At 46.0% G+C, this 21,577-nt stretch overlaps 1 protein-coding gene across 6 annotated transcripts in view; it reads left to right on the top strand.

The window, feature by feature from the left end:
- The window catches only part of PRRC2B (proline rich coiled-coil 2B), a 549,871-nt gene extending 531,086 nt beyond the window's left edge, over positions 1-18,785 (top strand). For 3 of the 6 annotated variants that reach the window (XM_078646193.1, XM_078646192.1, XM_078646191.1), the window contains 2 exons: positions 14,032-14,119; positions 14,921-18,785. In XM_078646193.1, coding sequence (XP_078502319.1) covers positions 14,032-14,119; positions 14,921-15,058 — 226 coding nt within the window. In that variant the 3' untranslated portion in view covers positions 15,059-18,785. The remainder of the gene's footprint in view (positions 1-14,031; positions 14,120-14,920) is intronic. The other 3 variants (XM_078646195.1, XM_078646194.1, XM_078646196.1) reach the window with 2 other exon arrangements.
- Positions 18,786-21,577: the final 2,792 nt, after the last annotated feature.

Genomic DNA, 21,577 nt, shown 5'->3' with positions numbered 1-21,577 from the left:
CTTTGATGGACTCTGTCAAGCAGTTGATTCCGAAGGTTCCTGAGAATGACAGGAAGGATTTTCAAGAAGTGGTTTCGGACACTCAAGCAGCTGCGAGGCAGGTCATCCAGAGTGGTCTGGACACCGTGGACTCGGTGGCAAGGATCATGGGCTCCTCTGTGGCCACCAGGAGGGCTGCCTGGCTCAAATCATCAGTTTTCTGCAGACGTCCAGTCTGTCTTGATGGACTTGCCTTTCGATGGATCAGGCTTATTTGGCAAGAAGGCTGATACTGCCTTGGAGCGTTTTAAGGACAGTAGGGCCACTGCAAAATCTTTGGGTCTTCAGTCCAGGGGTACTACTGGAAGACGTTTCAGAGGGTTTGGCCGATCTTCCTTTAGATCTTACAGTCATCCCAGCAGCAGCCTCAACAGCAGCAGAATACACTGTACAAGTCATACAGGGGCAGACAAAGATCCCGCCCTAGAGGTAGTCAAGCTTCCTCCTCCTCCTCTCCTTCACCAACCCCCGGCCAACGCAGCAAAGCAGCCCTAGATCCGCCATTCCGGATCATGTGGGCCCAGTGGGGGGTCGGCTTACACATTTTCTACAAGATTGGGAATTAATAACATCGGGTCTTTGGGTTCTCAATCTTGTAGAGAATGGGTATGCACTTCCTTTCCAGGAATTCCCTCCCAATTACCCTCCTTGCCAGGGTTATTGTTCGGAAGACCACCTGCTTCTTCTGCAGGAAGAAGTCCTGGCACTGTTCCGAAAAGGTGCGATAGAGGTGGTTCCAGAGCAGGAGAGGGGTCAGGGGTGCTACTCCCGGTATTTCCTGATCCCCAAGAAAGATGGCAGGCTTCGGCCAATCCTGGACCTCAGGGTTTTGAACCTTTACCTGAGGCAGGAAAAGTTCAAAATGCTCACTCTTGCACAGGTTCTTCAAGCGCTGCTGGAAGAAGACTGGATGGTGTCGATCGACTTGCAGGATGCGTATTTTCATATTCCCATCTTGAAGTCGCACAGAAAGTATCTCAGTTTCACGGTTGGGTCACAGCACTACCAGTTTGTGGTCCTTCCGTTTGGTCTTACTACTGCACCTCGAGTCTTCACCAAGGTGATGGCAGTGGTGGCAGCTCATCTCAGGAGATCGGGGATTCATGTGTTTCCGTATCTAGACGACTGGCTGATCAAAGCGGAGTCGCCGGAGAAGGTGCTCCATCATCTGCAAGGGACAACTCAGTTGTTACACAGGTTGGGTTTTTCGATAAATGTACCCAAGTCTCACCTGGTGCCCTCCCAGCGCAACCTGTTCATAGGTGCGGTACTGGACACTACTGTGTGTCGCACATTCCCTCCTCCTCAAAGGATTCGCGACATACAGGAGATGATTCCTTTATTTTTCAATGGAGCGGTCGTTCCAGTCCTGAAGGTTCTTCGCCTGCTCGGTCTGATGGCTTCATGCATTCTGTTGGTCAACCATGCACGCTGGCACATGAGGGCACTCCAGTGGTGCCTCCGCAGGCAGTGGTATCAACACAACGGAGATCTCAGGGAGTCAGTGAAGATCTCCAGAGAAACTGCGGCGGATCTGTCTTGGTGGAGCGTGGAAGGCAATCTGTCTCAAGGGAAGCCTTTCCAACTGCCTCCATCGGTGGCCACAGTGATATCGGATGCATCCACCCTAGGGTGGGGTGCTCATCTTGGGGATCTGGAGGTCAAAGGTCTTTGGTCTCCAGAGGAAAGGTTGCTTCACATCAACCTTCTAGAATTGCGGGCGATACGTTTGCCACTCAAGGCCTTCCTCCCTTCCCTTCGCGGTCAGTCAGTTCAAGTCCTGACGGAGACCGCGATGTGGTACGTCAACAAGCAGGGAGGAGTAGGGTCGCAGTGTCTCTGCAAGGAGGCTCTGCGCCTCTGGTCCTGGGTTCAGGACCATCGGATTTGTCTGATGGCAAATCATCTGGCCGTAGTTCTGAACGTTCGTGCAGACAGTCTCAGTCGGCAGTTCTCTGCCGATCATGAGTGGAGGCTTCACCCAGAGGTAGTTCACGACCTCTTTCGGATGTGGGGGACTCCTCGGGTGGACCTGTTCGCCACTCGCGAGAATGCTCACTGCCTGTCATTCTGCAGTCTCCAGTATCCGTTGCAAGGAGCCTTGGGGGAAGCGTTTCAGTTGAGTTGGGGAAATCAACTCCTTTACGCGTTTCCTCCCATACCCTTGATTCCTCGGGTTCTGAGAAAGATTCGCCAAGACCGGGCACAAGTCATTTTGATCGCCCCGGATTGGCCAAGAAGGGTGTGGTACTCGGACCATCTCCTCCTCTCCTCTCACCCACCGCTCCGTCTCCCTCACAGGGCAGATCTCCTCTCTCAGATGGAGGGGCAGGTTCTACACCCCCACCTCCAGACCTTACACCTTCATGCCTGGAGATTGAGCGGGGCAACCTGATTTCTTTTTCTCTCCCTCACGATGTGGTGGATGTCATTTTGTCAGCCAGGCGTGACTCCACTAAGTCCATCTATTCTTATAGGTGGTCTAAATTTGTTGCTTGGTGCAGGGAGAAGTCTATCGACCCTTTGAGGGCCCATTTATCGGATGTGCTCCAGTTTGCCCTTTCTCTGGCACAGCAAGGGCTTGCTGTGGCCACGGTGAAGGGTTATCTTTCTGCGCTGTCGGCTTTTATCTGCTTGCCTGACCAGCCCTCTCTTTTTAAATCTCCTATTGTTTTAAGGTTTTTGAAGGGCCTCACTAATAAGTTCCCTCCTACCCCTTTTATTGTGCCTCAGTGGGATTTGAATCTAGTTTTGACATTTTTAATGGGTGCTCCTTTTGAGCCTCTTCACAAATGTCCCATGAGGCTTCTGACTTTTAAAACGGTTTTCCTCGTTGCAATAACCTCGGCAAGGAGGGTAAGTGAGCTTCAAGCTCTTTGTTCCAAGCCCCCATTCCTGACCATTCATGCTGAACGAATGGTTCTTAGGACCAGGGCTGCTTTTCTGCCAAAGGTGGTGACTCCTTTCCACCTTGGTCAATCCATTACCCTTCCTACCTTTTATCCTCCCCCTCACCCTTCCAAGGAGGAGGAGAGATTACACCGTCTTGACCCCAAGAGGGCGGCGTCTTTTTACTTGGACAGGACTAAAGACTGTCGAGTGGACGACCAGCTCTTCATTGGCTTTGCTGGCTGCAAGAGAGGAAGAGCTGTCCATAAGAGGACTTTGTCGAGATGGATCGTCCTCTGCATTAAGATCTGCTACTCTCTGGCCGGTAAGGACCCACCAGAGGGTATAAGGGCTCATTCAACTAGAGCTAAGTCTTCGAACTCAGCATTGGCTAGAGGTGTGCCTGTTGAGGATATTTGTAGAGCGGCAACTTGGTCTTCCCTCCACACTTTCGCGAAGCATTACTGCTCGGATTCCGAAGTGAGGAGGGAGGGTCACTTTGCGCGCTCTGTCCTTCAGGATTTCCTGGTTTAGAAGAGTGGACACCCTCCTCCGGGAGTGGGGACTGCTGTGGGACTCTATTCACAAGGTGAGGAATCCACGCGGCAGATGTATCTATCAGAAGAACAAGTTACTTACCTTCGGTAACGCTTTTTCTGGTAGATACAATATCTGCCTGTGGATTCCACACTGACCCACCCGCCTCCCCGTTGTCCACTCTTCTATGCCAGTTGTTTATATGATGTATTATTTTATGGTCAAGGGTTTGTCTATTTCAAATGTTTTATTGCATTTGCTTCACACTGTGTGTGTTACCTTGATTTCTATACTGCGTATACTGTGTATATGTCTACTGTCATCGGTCCGTCCGTGTGCCTCGATGGCACGGAAAAAAGGGCGGAACTGATGTCATCACGCAGGCGTGGGCCTATTGTAGGCGTCGGTGACGTCAGCGGAGTCGCGTGCGATGCCGTGCCTCTGTGACGTCCGGATCCACGTCGGCGCGAAGCTACAAAAGAATTTCCGAATGTTGCTGACGCAAGGGGGATATTCACAAGGTGAGGAATCCACAGGCAGATATTGTATCTACCAGAAAAAGCATTACCGAAGGTAAGTAACTTGTTCTTTAGCCCAGCACTGAACCTGAAAAGTAATTATAACCGTGATTTCCTGTTAAGTCAGTTTTCCACCATAGGAATCCATTGTCGGGTTTTCACCAGAAAATCTTTCAAGTGTCCAATTTCTAAACTTACAAATATTCCTTAAGAATCGCCTGTATGACCTAAACGCATTCTTTCAATTGTTTACAGGATATGCACCAGTGCTGGATCCAACACCGAGTAAGAAAAAGTAACGATAACACTACTTACCTGATGAGTGAATTTCTTCCCATAGATTAACATAGGTGATTCTATGTAAAAAAGTTTCTAAGTGTCAACTTTTAAAATACAATAAAATTCCTTATAGATCACTACTGTAACCAAAACGGTTTTATTCAACTGTTTACAGGAGATGTCCCAGGACTGAATCTAGGATCCAGTCCTGTGGTTAGAAAAGTAATCAATAAAGTAACTAATTGAATTTGACTACAAATTACCATTGAGGTCCATGTTGCATTGTTTGAAATTGTGTTGCCCATTGCAACAACTGTAACTACTGTACTTAAAAAGTTTGTTGCCTATTTACAAAGTATTTAAAGTAAATCATTCTGAGGAAGTATATTTTTATACCTTGTTGGTTCTAAAATAAAACTATATATTTTGATACAAAACCATTGGCCTAGAGTTCAGTTCTTGAATGTGTGAGACCATTTGCTGACTGAGTGTGTAAAACAAAGGTATCCTCTGATACTGCTTTACTGCTCGACCAAGCAACTACTTTAGAGAGTAAGGTTATATCTAACTTTAGCCTCTGCCATACCTCTGGGGACTGTGGACTCTGTACCTTACTTTGGTCCAGTATATACAAAGCCACTTTAGTACATGTGTTCATTGTGGATGCCTGGTAGAATAACTGCTACATCCTATTCCATGTTTGTTAATGTTCTCCAAGCAGGGATGGTGGCGCCCGGTGCGACAATCTTTTTTTTAGCGACGCCTCCTCCTCAGATTTACTCACTACAACCCAGCAAAGGTATCCCACTTCTCCAGTATTGGGGTGTCTTTCATAGATTCATATGCTTTAATATTCCCCGTCGTCCAAGTGGGAGCCCCACGGTAAATAAATTGGCAATAAAACCAACAATATATGTATATAAAAACATAATTGCGTACATTCTAAAACCATAAATACTTATGAGTACCAAGGTTAGCATTAACACATAGGAATACATTAGAAGAAAAAGTACTCTCATAACCTATCCAAGTCAATATGTTAGTCCAAACTACAGCCAATCAGGCGCAAGCACCCCTCTAAAACCTTCTCCTCAGAGGCTCAGGCCCTCAGATTTTCTACCGGACGTCGTGTGAAGGGCGTCTCCCTGAGCTCTGCTCAGTTTTCTTCTACTTCCTTGTGGATTTCTTCAATTTTTGGGATGTCTTCAAGTAAGAAGTCTTGTGGGAAGTTGCGGCTCTGCTCAGAGGACCCTCACAAGAAGTGTATTTATTGCCTTTTATCCAGAGCATGAGGTAGGCAAATGTAACATTTGCAGGACTTTGTCCACCAAGACCCTTAAGGACAGGGAGGGGCGTCTCCTCCTGTGGTTGCAGAGGTTGAAGGAGAAGGATTCACCTTTCTGATGCGGAAAGCCTTGCGTCAGTTGGGACTAGAGCCACTTCTAAGCATAGCAGTGTGCAGGATTTGCCATCTCCTTTCCTGAAGAAAAAGAAGCTTGACCTTCAAAAGGCTCCTGCTGTGTCTTCTCCTCTTCCTGCTATGCCTACACCATCGAGATCTGACTCTCAGGCGTCCACGGCTCCTTCTGCGCATGTTTCCCTTAAAAAACGCACAAAATCGTCAACGGTCGCTCTGACAAAATCTGGCGTCTCTACCTCCTTGACGACGACAGTGACTACGACTTCTGCCAGCAGGTCGTCGACTGCGGCTTCGTCGACTACGCCAGTGTCTGCGATGGTGTCTGTAAGTTTTAAATCTGTTTCGTCGACGATTCCAATCTACTCGTCGACGTCTAAGAAGGGAGTCTCGTTGACATCACTATCTTCATCGACGTCCTCTATGAAGAGAGCCTCTTCGTCGACGGTTGCTCAGTCGACGACTGCTCCGTCGACTACTGGTTCTGGTTCTAGACTACTGGTGGCTCCGTCGACGACAGCTTTGTCGACGATTGTGAATTTGCCGTCGGCGGTTTCATCGGCGGCTTCGTAGACCGTGGATGTCCCGTCGACGGTGTTATCGTCTACTTCTTCTTTCGCATCGATTCCGCTGGTGCCATTTTCATCCTCAGCTGCTGCTGTTGACCCTCTGCACCACCGTTGGCGTGTGCCATTGGATCAGATTCCCATTCCACACCACTCGCAGCCTTCATCTCCTCTCTTTGCAACTGGTTCGGAGCCTGACTCTGGTTCTGATGAGGACGACGATGACAGATTCCGGGCAGCTCGAAGCCCTTCGGAACTGGTTATTAAGTGTCAGGACTATGAGGATGATCAGGAAGATCCTTGCTACCATGAGGAGGAACCTTCTGTTCAGGTTCCCACAGCACAAATACCGCTCTCCCTCATTTCCAATCTTCAATATATGTTGGAAGATGACAATAGGCGATTTCCAACTTCTCATCAGAGGTCTCCTCAGCCTGCAGTGCCTGCAGCTACAGCGATGCCTCCTTCTACTGTCATGCCAGAGCCGTCTCCGTCATCTGCGCCACCTACAGCCTCTATTCAGAATCATGCCACTGTTTACAAGGATGATGACGTTCGCCCAGATCGGGAAGACGGTGAAGTTGAGGACGATGATGATGATGGGAACATGGCTGATTGGTACGATTACCACATCCAGACGACGCCGTCGCCGCCACCGTCGGGTCCAGGGGATTCCCACCGGTGGATATAGCAGGTTTTCACCAAATTATGGAAAGAGCGGCGCTGCGCTTCAAGCTCCCTATGCTTGCAAAAGATGAGGACTGTTTTCTTTATGACTTCAAGACACAACCGTTTAAACCGGTCCGGGCAGTGCCCATAATTGATTTCATCTGGAATGAGGGCGTCAAACTGATGCAGACACCAAATTCTATCCTTCCTCGTTTGGAGAAGAAATATAGGGTTCTCCAGCTTGCCTGGTGGCGCAACCTAAACCTGATTCCATAATTACCCAGGCCGCACAACGTCTATCCAGGAATCAGTCTTCTCCTATTACTGCTCCTCCTGACCGTGAGGGACGTCATCTTGATGCCATCGGATGAAAATTCTCCACTATGGCTTCTACCACTGTGAGGGCTGCTAATTCTCTGGCCATTCTAGGGCACTATGACCGCCAAATGTGGTCAGATATGTCTCCCTTTATCAACCTCAATCCTGAGTCCTCCAGAGCAGAGGCTCTCAAGATTCTTCATGAGTGAGAGAGAGTCATCAGATATCATCGACTGCTCTGTGGACATCGCATGCACTGGCTTTCGTCAGCTTGCGGGGGCTGCCGTTTTGCGTCGTCAGGGCTGGCTGCGTTCCACCTCTTTTCGCCAGGAGGTTCAGGCGAAGATCCTCGACATGCCCTATGATGGCGAATCGCTCTTAGGCCAGCATGTGGACGACGCACTTAAGACTATAAAGAAGGATACCGAGACTGCTCGTGCCATGGGCACTTTACAGTTTCGCAAACAGCCTATTCGTGGTGCACGCGGACGCGGCGCCTCTTCTTTTCGCGGTGGATCCAACCAGTACCGCTCCTACGGCCAAAGCAATCCGAGGTATTCCTCCCAGCCGCAGCAGTCCTATCGACAGTAGTCTTCAAAATCCTATAGAGGGAAGTCTTCCTACAGGGGCTCCGCTTCTAAGAAGCAATGTCTTTCTTTCCCCGCTCAAAGTTGGAGGTTGAAGACCAATTGGAAAAGAAGAGGGAGATTCGATCACCTCAGACGGTTGGGTACTGGACATTGTATCAAAGGGCCTTGCTTTGGAGTTTGTCAAATTCCCTCCAAACACTCCCCCCTCGCCCCTCCTCCCCCCCCTTTATTCTGGTCCGCCTCCGGCGCACCTCAAGGAGCGTTTCCAACAGATTAGACTCATGATTCAGAAAGGTGCCATTGAAGTGGTTCAGAAGTCTCAGAAGGGGATGGGATTCTATTCCCGTTTTTTCCTTGTTCTCAACAAGTCCGGAGAATGGCGTCCGATCCTCGACTTAAGAGTTTTAAACAAGTATCTGAAGTGCCAATCCTTTGGCATGCTCACACTCGTGGAAATTCTCTGCCTTCTCTCGAAGGACGATTTCATGACCACCATCGATCTACAGGACGCTTATTTCCACGTGCCGATACTTCAAGACACAGGAAGTTCTTGCGCTTCCGGGTGGGCCGCAAAGACTTTCAATTCAAGGTTCTGCCTTTCGGCCTTCGCCCGCCTCTCGTGTCTTCACGAAAGTCCTGGCTCCGGTGGAGGCATATCTGTGTTTGAAGTGTCCAAATCTTTCCCTACCTGAACGACTGTCTCATCAAGTCGCAATCTCGTCACCAAGCGTCTCTGGACACTCAATTCTGCATGACTCTATTCCACTCTCTCGGTCTGTCCATCAACACCCAGAAGTCTCAGGTCGATCCAGCTCCTGCAGGACTTTTCTAGGCGCCACTCTGAATACTTCGCTGGCGAAGGCATCCGTGTCTCCCGAGCGTCCGCTGCGGATCTTAAGTCTGGTGACTCATCCGTTCAAAAGGGTCCGTTTCCGTTTGTGTATTGAAATCTTTTCTCGGGATGGCATCCTCCTGCATCTCCCTGATCCCAAATTGCAGGCTCAAGAGTCTCCCAATTCAGGAGGAACTGGACAAGCAGTGGAGTCAGGTCACTGGCTTTCAACGATCTGGTCTGGGTGACCGCTCGGATGAGGTCCGCTCTCCTTTGGGCTCAACCGTCAAACATCGCTGCCGGTACTTCTTTCCGAACTGTTGCTCCGGAGCTCATCCTTACCACAGACTCCTCTCTGGACGGCTGGGGCGCACATCTTCAGGGGCTTTCCATAAAAGGCAAGTGGACTCTGGCTCCGCATTCCTGGCACATCAACATACTGGAACTCATGGCCATTTTCTTGGTGCTCAAGTTGATCCATAGTCTGCTCCAGGGAAAGTATGTACTCATTCATACAGACAATACCACCAGTATGCACTATGTGAATGAACAGGGCGGCACCAAGTCGCCGCTCCTTTCTCAGTTGGCACAGAGCATTTGGGACTGGGTGCTCCGTCACCAGATAACCTTGACTGTGGTTCACCTACCAGGCATCTCCAACATCCTGGCGGACTCCCTCAGCAGCTCCGCGTCCTCGACCCACGAATGGGAGTTGTATCAGCCTACTCTGGACTTCATCTTTCTGCTGTGGGGTTGCCCGAACATGGATCTGTTTGCGAGCCATGTGAACCGGAAATGCCCGTCTTATGCAACTTGGCTTCCCCATCAAGGGTCATGCAGGAGTGCCCTTTTGATGGACTGGTGCTAGCTATTCGCCTACGCTTTTCCATCGATTCCACTGGTTCCGCAAGTGTTGTGGAAAATGCGGAGACAGCCGTGCCACACTCCTGATCGCTCCCAGATTGCCTCGACAAGCATGGTTCTCGGAGCTGCTGCTTCTTTCACAGTGCGAACCCATCCTCCTTCGTCCTCGAGCGGATCTCCTCACAATGGACGAGGGTCAGATCTGTCATCCGGACCCATCCTCTCTCAAATTATCAGCATGGAACCTGAGCACCTTGAATTTGCCCATTTGAATATTTCTCCAGCATGTAGAGACGTTCTTGCCAATGCAAGAGCTCCGTCCACAGTAAAGACTTACAAGCTAAAGTGGAAGAGGTTCTGTCACTGGTGTGCCTCTACCAACATTCATCCTGTGCACTCTTTGCCTTCCTTTGGGGTACCTACCTGTGCTCCAAGATCCCAACTTAACTCTCGAAGTGGTGGTCGCCCCTGAAGAGTCTCCGTCGCCGAACCTGCAGCCTTTGTTCGTTTGTTAAATTTCCCATTGAATAACATTGAGCGCCTGATGGCTCAAAAGCACCCTGCACCCAGCCGCCCTAGTGCCGCTGGCCGTGCTCCTTTGCCCTATCCTACTTCCCCATTTGCCCTGAGTAAGTGACCAGGAGCCCTGCTCCCACAGCCGCATGGCCTGCTAGCCAGCAGCCACCAACCGGAGGCCCCCGGATAACATTGGGCCTAACTACCTCTGCACGCGGCCGCCACTGAGGGTGAACCAACTGTACCTACCTGACCCCAGGGGACACCCGAGTGTATGCCCAGACCTTAACTTCACCAGTCGAGTACTCACCTGGAAACCAGCAACTAACTTACCTGCCATTGGATAACATTGACTGCCTTGACTCGAAAAATCTTTTAAGTGTGAAGTTTTGGAAACTTGAAATATTCATAGACAATCAACTGAATTCCGAAGTACTCACCTGTGATCAGGAGAGAAGCCAGTACTCTACCTTGTAGCCCAATACTGAACCGCAAAAGTAATCCTTACCGGGTTTACTAGTAACCTGAATTCTCTCCGTAGGAATCCATTGTCTGCTTTTCTTTGAAATTTCTTCTGTCTACTTTTGAAAACTTGAAATATTCTTTAAAAATCATACGAAATACTGAAACGTAATTACTTACCTGTTTTAAGTTGAGACCCCAGTGCTGGACCTAGGAGACCAGTACTGGATTACAAAAGTAACGAGATCGTACTTTACCTGCAACCTGAATTTTCTCCCATTGGATAACATTGCCAGATTTCTGTTGAAAAGTTTCTAAGTGTGAACTTTTAAAATAGCTTTATATTCCTGAAAAATAACTGCAATACCTAAAACGTTTTTACTAAATTGTTTTCAGCTTAGACCCCAGGACTGAATCTTGGATCCAGTCCTGGAACTACCAAAGTAATCTACAAAGTAATCAACTGTGTTTATTTAGGAAAACCCATTGAGCTCAATGCTAAATTGTGTGTAGAATTGTGTTGCCTACTGCAACCCCTGTACCGATTGTGTTTACAACGTTTATTGCCTTTCTGCAAAGTACTCATCTGAGACCTCACATATTGAGAACAGTATATGTTGATACCTGTTGGTTGTCAAAATAAAACAACTATATCTTTGCTATAAAAACAATTGGCCTGGAGTTCAGTCTTTGAGTGTGTGAAACCTTTTGCTGACTGAGTGTGTACAACAAATGCTTTACACTGTCCTCTGGTACTGCCTTACTGCTCGACCAAGCTACCACTTTGGAGAGTAAGGTCAACCCTGGCTTTAACCTCTGTTATACCTATGAGGTTTGTGGACTCTATACACACTGTACCTTGTGGAGAAGCGTGGCTCAGTGGTTAGAGGCGGCAGACCCGGAAGCTGAGATCAACCGTGGACCAGGGTTCGGTTCCCCGCTTCGGTGGGTCTCGGGCTAAAAAATTCCACGGACTTGACAATTCTCGCTCCGGTGCCTACTCGACTCATGGGGTCACACTCTGCGACTCTGGGCAATAGCTTGCTTAATCTCCACTACGGCCCCTCGCGGCGGGATGCCTGGCTTTCACCTTGTGGAAACCCTGCCGGGGTATCTCACAGGGGAATACCAGGACGGGTTCCCTAAGCAAGCGCTTAGATACCGTGTCGGTGATTTGCGCTATATAAATACATGTACATTTACATTTACATTTATTCTGGTCTGGTATATATAGAGCCACTTTCTCTCACCTAGTCAAAACTCTTTGCCTGGTCCAGGTGTCTCTGCATTTACAAACCATTACAGATATTCTAGGGTACAGGAATGCTTTTTTTTTTCCTTCACGATTTGTTTGGACAATGTTCCATTTTTTAGGATTGCCTTGTAGAGATTGTACTACTCCCAACTATTTGATTCCTGTTCTACCACACACCTGGCTTGCTTATTATTTAAAAAAATGTGTATGAAAGCACTCCAGATATAAAAGTTCAAATTAACACTTGTACAAAAATAACACTTTAGATAAGTACTTCTTAATGCAGTGCATTAATGTGCCTAGTAGTGTCAAAGCTTCCACGTTAAAGAACAGTAGATGTAGCACCAAAAATAATGTGTTGCAATTTCTAAATACTTATACGGTCCCAAAGCCGAGACCGATTGCATTGCAAATGCTTGTTAAATATTTCTAGTCAAGAGGGAAAATCTTGACTGAATTAGGTTGGTCACCCACAACATTTAGAGAATTTCCCATCTAGTCAGGTAGTGGATTTCCTTTAGCTCTTCCACTGGCAGCCCTGCTGGATTTACTCTACAAACCTTCCATTTTTCTCCTTTCCATGAAGCCATGCATGCTTTCTAGAGAAGCAGTTTGTTCGTAGCATGTGTGGCTGTAGGTGCACATGCTCTGCGCACTCCTGCCATCTAGTTTTGGCTCAGACGTTTGCAAGTTTTTCTTTGAAGCACAAGGTACACTCCAATAAACTCCAATCCTCAGTCATGTTCTTCGTGGCGCCAACCTTCAGAGACAGACTTTTCGATCAACTCACATCTGTTAGAGCTTTGATCCTTATTCGGCAACACGTGTCCCACATCTTTCATTTCTGCACAGAGAATGCACTCTGTAATGGAACTGATGGCGTTCCAAAACTTTCCCCAGGCCCATACCAAATATCTGTGGTCTGACCACCACAAGGTTTGCGACCTCTGAATTTACCCTGTGAACAGATGCGTACAGGGTAAGTAATATTTCCTTACTCCAGCAGATATAACTTTGTTCTTTCTGGGTTTAACATCCTGTTTCACTTAAATTGGGCAAATGGAAAATTCTAAAGTTGCCATCTTGAAATATTGTATGAAAGGCAGTAAGCATTAACTACCTGAACTATCAACAGGAATTTTACATTTGATCTTCTGCTTTCCGGCCACCTTTAGTGTGTGCCCTTGTTCTGGGGAAAATAGTCTGTACTAAGCATTAATTTGTAAAGTCTGTAGTTGATGGCCACCAACATCCTGTAGCAACGAAGCAAGCGATGGAAGGAATGTTTGAATTAATATTAACCGCCGTCTAGTCCACTCTTTTTCCACACACCAGACCACCTTCTGAAAATCAACCTTAATCTTGCTCCAAGAGGAATAGTTTATCCTGAGCTGCCAGACCAGGCCCCTCAAGATGGGAACACAAGGAACTTCAGACCGATTTAGTCCCCCTAGTCAGTGATGCATAATTCAAGTCCTGTAGTACAGCAAGTTTGGAACCCATATATGGGGATTACCCTTTTCACTTAGGGCTTCTGCTGAATTAAACAAATGGATGGAAGAATGCTTGAATGAATCGCTGCCACTGGCAAACGTTCGGGACCCTGTTCCAGTCAATCATTTTTGGCATATTGGGTGTCAAGCATTCCTTCCACCATGTTGTATATTGCAGCCAACATCCTGTAGACATTTCCTTAGGAAATTAAATGCTGTCTGAGTAAAATACTCCCAGCAGATCCACTTTTACCGTAAGATTTTGTTTTCTAAATTTGTTGCTTTCTTAACACAGAAGTATGTGTGTTTGCCGGTTTATGCATATTTTCTGGTTTAGACTGGTTTGTGCCTCCTTTTGAAAAGATTGGTGTAAGACTCTGGAATCAGGAAGTTCCAGTGAGTAACTGAGGCAGAGTCTCTGCAATCCTGTTACTGAGATTTTGGAGCAGAATGTAGGAGGGCAGTCTAATTTTTTTAGATTCCATTGCTATCTTGAATCTGATTACTTAATAGTTGCAGATGGAGATTGTGATGTGTTTAGTGGAATCTCTACTAGATGCCAGACTTTCAGGTAACATGTAATCCAGACATTTTTCCTGAAAGTCACTGTCTTGGCATACCACTACAATGTTATTATTGTGACACTTTTGACGGTGCCGCAAAGTCTGCCTTTTAGGACACTATCCATAGTAAGCTTGGGCGTACTAGCTCTTGCTCCCTTTGCTTGCCAGCTTGTGTTCATGTCTTGTGGTGTTTTCATTCTGAATGCCTCCCCTTTTGTTTTAAGGCCTAGCTCTGCTAGCCCCAGTGGGAAGCCACCTGGATCCGGACCAGCCACCAACATGAGTTCTGTGCACGGACACTATGCTCAGCAGGTATAGTACAGATCCTTTCCAGGCAGCAGAGAATTCTGGCCTTCACAAGCAGGCTACAGTTACAGTACCCAAGCACCACTAGAATTTCATATAAGGCTTTGAAAAAACTTCTCCATCAGACTGTGTGCCTATTCTTAGAAGCAGGGACTGCAGCAGTCCTGCTGGTGGCATCTGCACTTCATGTTAATCTGTTTCTTTGTAGCTCTCTGACCCTGCTGTGCTGCTCCAAGCTCACCACAGAGACTGCAGTGGCTGAAGCTCTTGACATGTGCGGAGTCCAAGCTGCTGATTCCAGAATTAGCGTCCAGTGCTGCCCCTTGCTAGGCTTGTCGTTCTTCCGATGAGAATTGTCCCCTCCCACAAATAATTAAATTGTATCATTGTTTTAAGTTTTTCCCTCTGTCAATCTTTACATTAAAAACGTACTGCATTGTTAGGCATAGGTCTGAAATGCAAGAGTGAAAGTTTTTTCTGAAATTTGACTGGCCAGAAATTGGAAGGAGAGTATGGCTGGGCCTTTGGGCACTTAGGGCCAGATGTATCAAACAGTTTTACCCATTCTGTGCCTATGGGAAAGCGTGTTCGTGCATCTGGTCCTCAGACTCTATCATTGAGCATAAGAAAGTTCTCAGCGGACACTTTACAGAACCTCTGTTACTCCATGTACAATCAAGTTCAAAACCAGTCTAATCCAATTCTGTTGTGACCATCCTGTTTTGTCTGCTAACTTTAATTTTATTTCTTCTATGTCCCCACCATCATTCCCTTTCCAACTCCAACTTTTTATTCTGTCCACAACAGGTAAAACGAAGTGAGGAAATAAAGAATGGCTCCGGATCTGGCAAACTGCAAGAGCAGTCTTCGGGGAGCCAGCTGAAGCCAACACGGACAGGAGCCATAAAACCACAAGCAACAAAAGTGGAGGAGAGTAAAGCTTAGACATCATCTTAATATTGGACCGTCCTGTCTAACCCCTACTGGGTACACAAAGCACTGCAAAGCAAGAGGCATCTGGGGCTTGACCGTCTCGCCGGATTCATCGCAACGATGGACCTACACAGAGGGTGCCCCACAAACTTCAATCCCTTACTAAAACGGATCATTGACATGACATTGACTTGCATATCCTTGGAGTGTATCCGTGTCACGAATTATTGACTTCTGCTCTACATTTTTTCAACCCTGAACCCTTCATTGCCCCCTCTTCCTGTGGCCCTCCATGCAGACGCACTTTTCGTTTGGGGAAAGTGGTTCCTGCGCTCGTCTCAGATTGTTTCTGACATAAAGAAATGTGACAGACTGTTTGTGGCTGACTTGTTGCCCCTTTCCTCTAAAGGCATTTGTAGTTCCCAAGCACGGCAGTGGTAGGTGTTACACCAACATGTGCGCGACATCCTTGTGTTTATAGCAGAACTTTTTATATACTCTGTTCTCCTTGGTCCCAATCCCCACTTTCCTAGTTCATTTTATATCCAAGTCTGTTCTACTTTTAAGGGCAGAGACTTTTAAAAGAAAGTGTTTCTTACCGCACCCACCTCACATCTGTCTGGATGTATTTAACCTTGTAGAATAGTTGAGCGGTCTACAAAAAGTTCATTTTTTACATTTGTTTTATTTTGTCTTCACTTAGACTGTGGCAACATTGACTTTTGTAGGAAGTTTGTCTAAATGTGATGCTTTCTGGCTCTAGAGTTGCTGCAGCAAAGTAGGAATCATGCATTTTAATTTTAATTCCGCCCTGAACTGCATCAGACACTCAAAGAACCAGTGCACAGTGGGTTTTTAGGAGTGAGGAGAACTTTTTTTCTAAACCTTTCTTCACTCCTCTTTGATTTGTACTGTTTTGTAGATCTAAATGTTGCTTGTTTGTGTCCTGTGCAAGACCTGCTGGTCTGGCTTTGACACCGCAAATCGCATGACCAGCTAAAGTCTTATTGACAAATTATTTCTTCAAGAATATACCCCTCCTCCTTGTTTGTAAAATTTGCCAGTTAAAGAAAACACTATTTTATTTACTTCTAGCACAGATCAAATTGTGTCCATTAATGCAAAGCAGTCAGTGGATTGTTTTCTGAGCATGCAATTCTGTTCATGATGCTATCTTCGTGTGACTTTTTGTGGCGGGTAAGCCTTTTACGTGGTTATATGCACAGAGCTACGGTGGACAGCTGCAAGATTTCTTATGAGATCCAACATATTTAGACAAGTGATCTAAACCTCTGGAAAGCTGTTAAACTGATCTCTGCTTCAGTGCTGTCATTGCTTCCTGTGTTAATCAGCTTGATTAGCAAATCAGGAAGACTTCAATCTGCTTCTGGTATAGAGTGCAATCAATTGTTTGATCCACCACTACATTTGTGTTCTGACATACGTTTTTGTCCCATTAACTGTAAACTTGTTCAGTAGGGTTGTATGGGATGTGCTTCCATCAGTAGCAGGTTTTGTTTTCAGAAGTATTTGCAGTTTTTCTGTATGACATTGAAATGCTCTAATAACAGGTTCTTTGCAGTACAGTTCCTTCACAGCATGTCGAATAGCTCTGATGCAATGTCAACTTATATAATCTTGAAAGGATGGAGTGTCGAGTGGATGTTATCTGTACATCATACTGTTGACTTTGGGATAGGCACTCATGGTCCTCACAGCACTTATCCATGTGCCCCTTGCCTGCCCCCGAACCACTCGGAACACCTGTCTCTCCTAGACTTTGCCATTATTGCAACCCATTTATCAGCAAAGCTTGCCATTGTCTCTCCTTTGAAGCATGAGGAAGCCTGTGTTTGGTTGCTGACCATGAAGCCTGTTTGAAGGGCTTTGGTGGCCACCAAAGCCCTTCAGAGGGCAGTCTGTAGCTGCAGCACTGTACAGCCTTTCTGGGATGCTTCCACACACCCTAGCATTCCAGCTTGCTTCTATTAGTGAAGCCTACCTCTCAATACTGAGCAAATTCCAATGCCTTGCCTCCTTTGCTTTAAATGAAAATTAATCACTTTTACTGGGCCCCACCTCTCCCTGTTGTATCTAACAAAAAAGCAAAACTTTCTTTACGACTATTTGATTTTGTAGGGGATTAAAATAATTCTCTGCTGTTTTTATCTGATGATAGATTGTTTGTTGCAAGCAAGATCAAGAGATGTGTAGCTTGTCGCCCCCTTCCTTCAATCAGTTTACTTTGTGTAAAATTATGATTTTTGCATTTAAGCATCACTGTAGTTTAATAAGAAAAGTATAACTACTGCTAATGTCTTCATCTATTGTATGTGAAACTGGACTACAATAGTTCAAGAGCTATGACTGCCTCCTTACTTACAGGCCTTAAAATCAGAGGAAGTGGAAGGTTCTTAAGAAATTGATAGTCCTCTCGTTTTCACCTGCCCTGCCTCCCAACCCCTAATGCATCACCTGTAGTTTCTTGCTGAAGGGGCTTAAGCGCCATGAGGTGACTATCAGCCACGTTTCAGTAGAGGCTGGATATTTTGAGAAGTTACTTCCTTTGTGTTCTACAAGTTGTAAAATATCCAAGTGGCTTCCCTCTCCCAGAGCTTACTTTGAAGCTGACCTTTGGAAAAGACTCTGTTTGCAGGGACCAATATGACCTCTTTTAATGGAGATTCCCACTGTTTTCTTGGAAAATGTTCTGCTGAAAACATTTCAAGTGGTGAGGGAAAAAGAGCTAGTGCTTTAAAAACCCTTCTGTGTTGTTGGAACCACAATTGCATTCCTTTGTTTATTCTGCTGCAAATATATGCTTGGGTTTCACTTAAATAAAAAATGTGTTTGGCGTGACCTCTGGAGGTAGGCTCTGTTCAAATGGTGACTGCTGATTTGATGCAGACAGGGTTTGTAACCTCCATGAAACGGTTATTGGTGACATTGGCGGTTCCTTGGAGCGGAAATCCCTTATGGCCTCTTTGCACTTCATATTCGGAAATAGTTGTATTTAAATATTTTTATTATGAGCACTTTGTTTTTGTAACTGAGTGCCTGGCTTAATTTTAGCTGGCTGCGTTCCCAGCACCACAAGCCCTTGAGTGTGGAGCATTACGTTTTATATGTTTCAAATTACAGCAGTACTATTTCCCTCAAGAGAAAAGGGCTTCTGTTTCAAGTCATGGCGTGTCAGACTGACTTAGCCAGCTGATGCACTGGCTTTGTGTGGGGGAGGGGGAAATGCAGGGGTGTGGGGGGTGGGGGGTCGATTCCTGTAGAGGTTCTGCCCTAAAGTAGAGATTATGGGGTAGGGTGGGAGTGAGAGCGAAGGTATCACCGTCTGTTACTGTTCAGTTGCAAAGTAGATACTTTTAGTCTGGTCTTTCTGACTTCAGTTCAGTGAGTGAGGCTTCTGCTTTTAAGAACTCCTGGTATTGTTACAGGCCAAAGATGCATTGCAGGGCTGTGCACATGACACTTGTAACCCAAACCAAGAGCACCTGACTTTCACCAGGAAAGGATGTGTGCAAATGTACACTCACCAGTTTGCAGTCAGTCACAGGTGCCATTTTTTAAATAGTTTCAGGGCTCCCAGCCTGTAGGTAGGCGTTGTTTTGAAGTGTCCTTTCAGTCCTGCTGGGTCCATCCACCAACACCTTGCTGCCAGATCTTGTAGAGTCAGAGGAGCACTCTGCATGCACTGTGTATATGTAAATAAAAGCTGTATTTTCTTCCATTTGTACTTTTATCATAATCTCTGCTTTTGGTCAGTTCTACAGAGCTCTGAATTTTCAGATGATGCAGCTGTAGAAACTTCTCCATAGCGGCTGTGAAATGTTTGGGAGGTTAACTGTGTTGCAGGTTTGAGAGATAAAGATGCCAGGTCTCCCTGTTTGACCTACTGTTGTCCTACCAGAATGAAATGAAAGTAACACCGCTTGGCTGGTATCTCAAGCCAGGATGATCTGTATGCCTAAGCAGGTATTGACAAGCCTTGTTCACCAAACTGAGCTAGGAAACGGTGGGCTTCAAAACCTAGCTGCGTGGTTGCTCTCAGCCATCCCAGCATGTTAAAGGTCTCCCTAATTTTCTCTGGCTTTGTACTGATGTACCTGAGGTTTACAAAGAGGATATTGTACTGTAGAGTTCTTGCCCAGATCTGATGGCTTTTCCCCCTCTGTTTTCTCCCTTCACTCCCTACCTGCCCTTCCTTTACAACAGGATATTTGAAAGGGTAGATGTTGGATGTGTAACGTGCAGCTGTTTATACATAAAAAATATATATATATATATAATTTAAAAACAAACTTTTAACTGACCTAAAATATTCTCATTCTAGCCAGTCTCCATGTTGGGGTTTGTCAAACCCATTCCCCAGTCCAATCCCTGTTATTAGAATCACCAATTGTTTTTCCTTTCAAATGTGATTGTATTAGATCTTTCCATACGAAAGAACTCTCCTTATTTAAATAAAAAAATAAAAATAAAGCAAAGTATGCTTTTCTCAAATTCCTGATTGTGTTTTGTTTGTTTTGGGGGTGGGTAGGGAGGGAATATTGGTACCGGTTCATACTGGTTACTGTGTTTTTTGGAGTGCGGAACTGATATTTGTGTAGTTTGAAAAACTGTGTGTGTGTGTGTATATATATATAGATATATATATATATATATATATATATATATATATATATATATATATATGTGTGTGTGTATGTTTGTGTTTGTTTGAGGCATGTGTGGCTGTAGATACAAATACTTGGCATACGTCCGCCATCTAGTGTTGGGGTCGGATGTGTGCGTGTGTTTTTCTTGGAAGAAGTCTTTCGAATCACGAGGTAGTGTGACACCCTCTCTTGCTAGTAATGTGCATGGTCATAGGTTCCATTGTTAGATTGCTTTCTTCCGCCGTATGGTTCGGTCATGTGCCCTTCTACTCCAGTTTGACAGCCATGTTGTAGCATTATTGGCCTTTACCAGCTCCTCGTCGGTATGGTTTTCGATCGCGGTCCCTTTTTCACTTATGCTTCGAGTCAACAACATAAGATGGTTGGGGCGACTCACGTCGACCGCTACCTCAGCTAGGCACTTCGCAGTGCTGATTTTCATCATTACGCGGTCCACCTGCAATATGTAGATTTGGTGATGGAACGGATGCCTTTTTGATTTTTGCCCTCGTGTCACGTAAAGTGTCCATGCACCAAACTCCATCAGGTCTGTAATTTGTACCTCTCCCTTGAGCACAACGAGGCCATCTGCAAGGACTGCTGCTCCTTCAGGTCCAAAAAGAGACTTTGTGATCGTTGGACTTGGCGTCTCAGGATGTATCGAAGGAGCATGGCTGACACACCAGACCTCTTCGAATCCGAGGACCTCCAGGATGATATCCAGGCCCATGCTTTAGCAGCAGATGAAGGAAGCGACTGTCTCCCAAGATAAAAGCTCTGGCATCGAGCTGCAAGGCCTGCCTCCAGCTCAACAAGCCATGATTACTGTGCCCCCACCATCTCGGCATCGACCCCAACAACCCATCACAAAGGGTCAATAGACCTTCCCAGAAAGACATAAAGCAATGTTCCAGGCATATGAGCTGCAGATATTACACTTGGCATTAGATCGCCTTCTGGTGTTGGGCTCGGATGTTTCCACCTTGTTGTTGTCTCTGGAAGAAGTCTTTGTAGTCACGATAGAAGTGACTCCTCCCTTGGATGATAGTGCGCATGGGCATCGACACCATCCTTAGATTGTTTTTTTCCGCCATTGGGTTCGGATGCAACTTTTTGTGCTCCGGTTCGAAAACTATTTTGACGCAAGAAAAACTTCCATAAACTCTTCAAATGGACTTCAAACATCTTCAGCTTTGACCAACTTTCATCACTTTGATTCCGGTCATCGACGCAGGCCGTTGGGCCTAAGCATTGAGGCCTACGGCTCATTGAAAAGACGCCATTCATGAAATGCCCCCAGTGTGGAGCAAAATTCCTGCACAGTGACCATCACAAGGTCTGCAATTTGTGCCTATCACCTGAACACGACTATTCCAGATGTCAAAATTCTTGGAAGTTTTCAAACAATTTTAGTTCTCTGAATAGTTCTACTTTAAGCAGATTACTTTTGTGTCAAAAAAGGAAAAATACAAATTTGGAAAAACAAAAGTTCGATCATAGAAAAAATAGAGTTCTAAAGTTAGAAACTTTGTTTTGAAAAAATGAAGGTTGAATTCAGAGTCTCTCAGAACACTGTGCCAATTTCAAAAGTCAGTGTCATTGTTTGGGGAAAACATCAAGTCTTTTAAGTCTGTAAAGAATTTGTCTACTGTTATAGGTTAAAGTTGGATTACCTCGTTAAGCAAATTAACCGCACATAGATATGAAACATCGCTGTCCGCGTCGTTCGCATTAGCAATGTTGCTCCACGTATCTCACTGTCAACATGTTGCGTCTGTGAGATCTCAACGAATGCCATCATCAGGATTGGTAGCCGCTGGAAACAACACAGTGCATGAGTCGTTAGTGGTCCAAGCAAAATATC

Source organism: Lissotriton helveticus, chromosome 5_1 (genome assembly GCF_964261635.1).
Source record: "Lissotriton helveticus chromosome 5_1, aLisHel1.1, whole genome shotgun sequence".
In the NCBI taxonomy this organism is placed as follows: Eukaryota; Metazoa; Chordata; class Amphibia; order Caudata; family Salamandridae; genus Lissotriton; species Lissotriton helveticus.
This window is presented reverse-complemented; position numbering and strand designations above follow the sequence as displayed.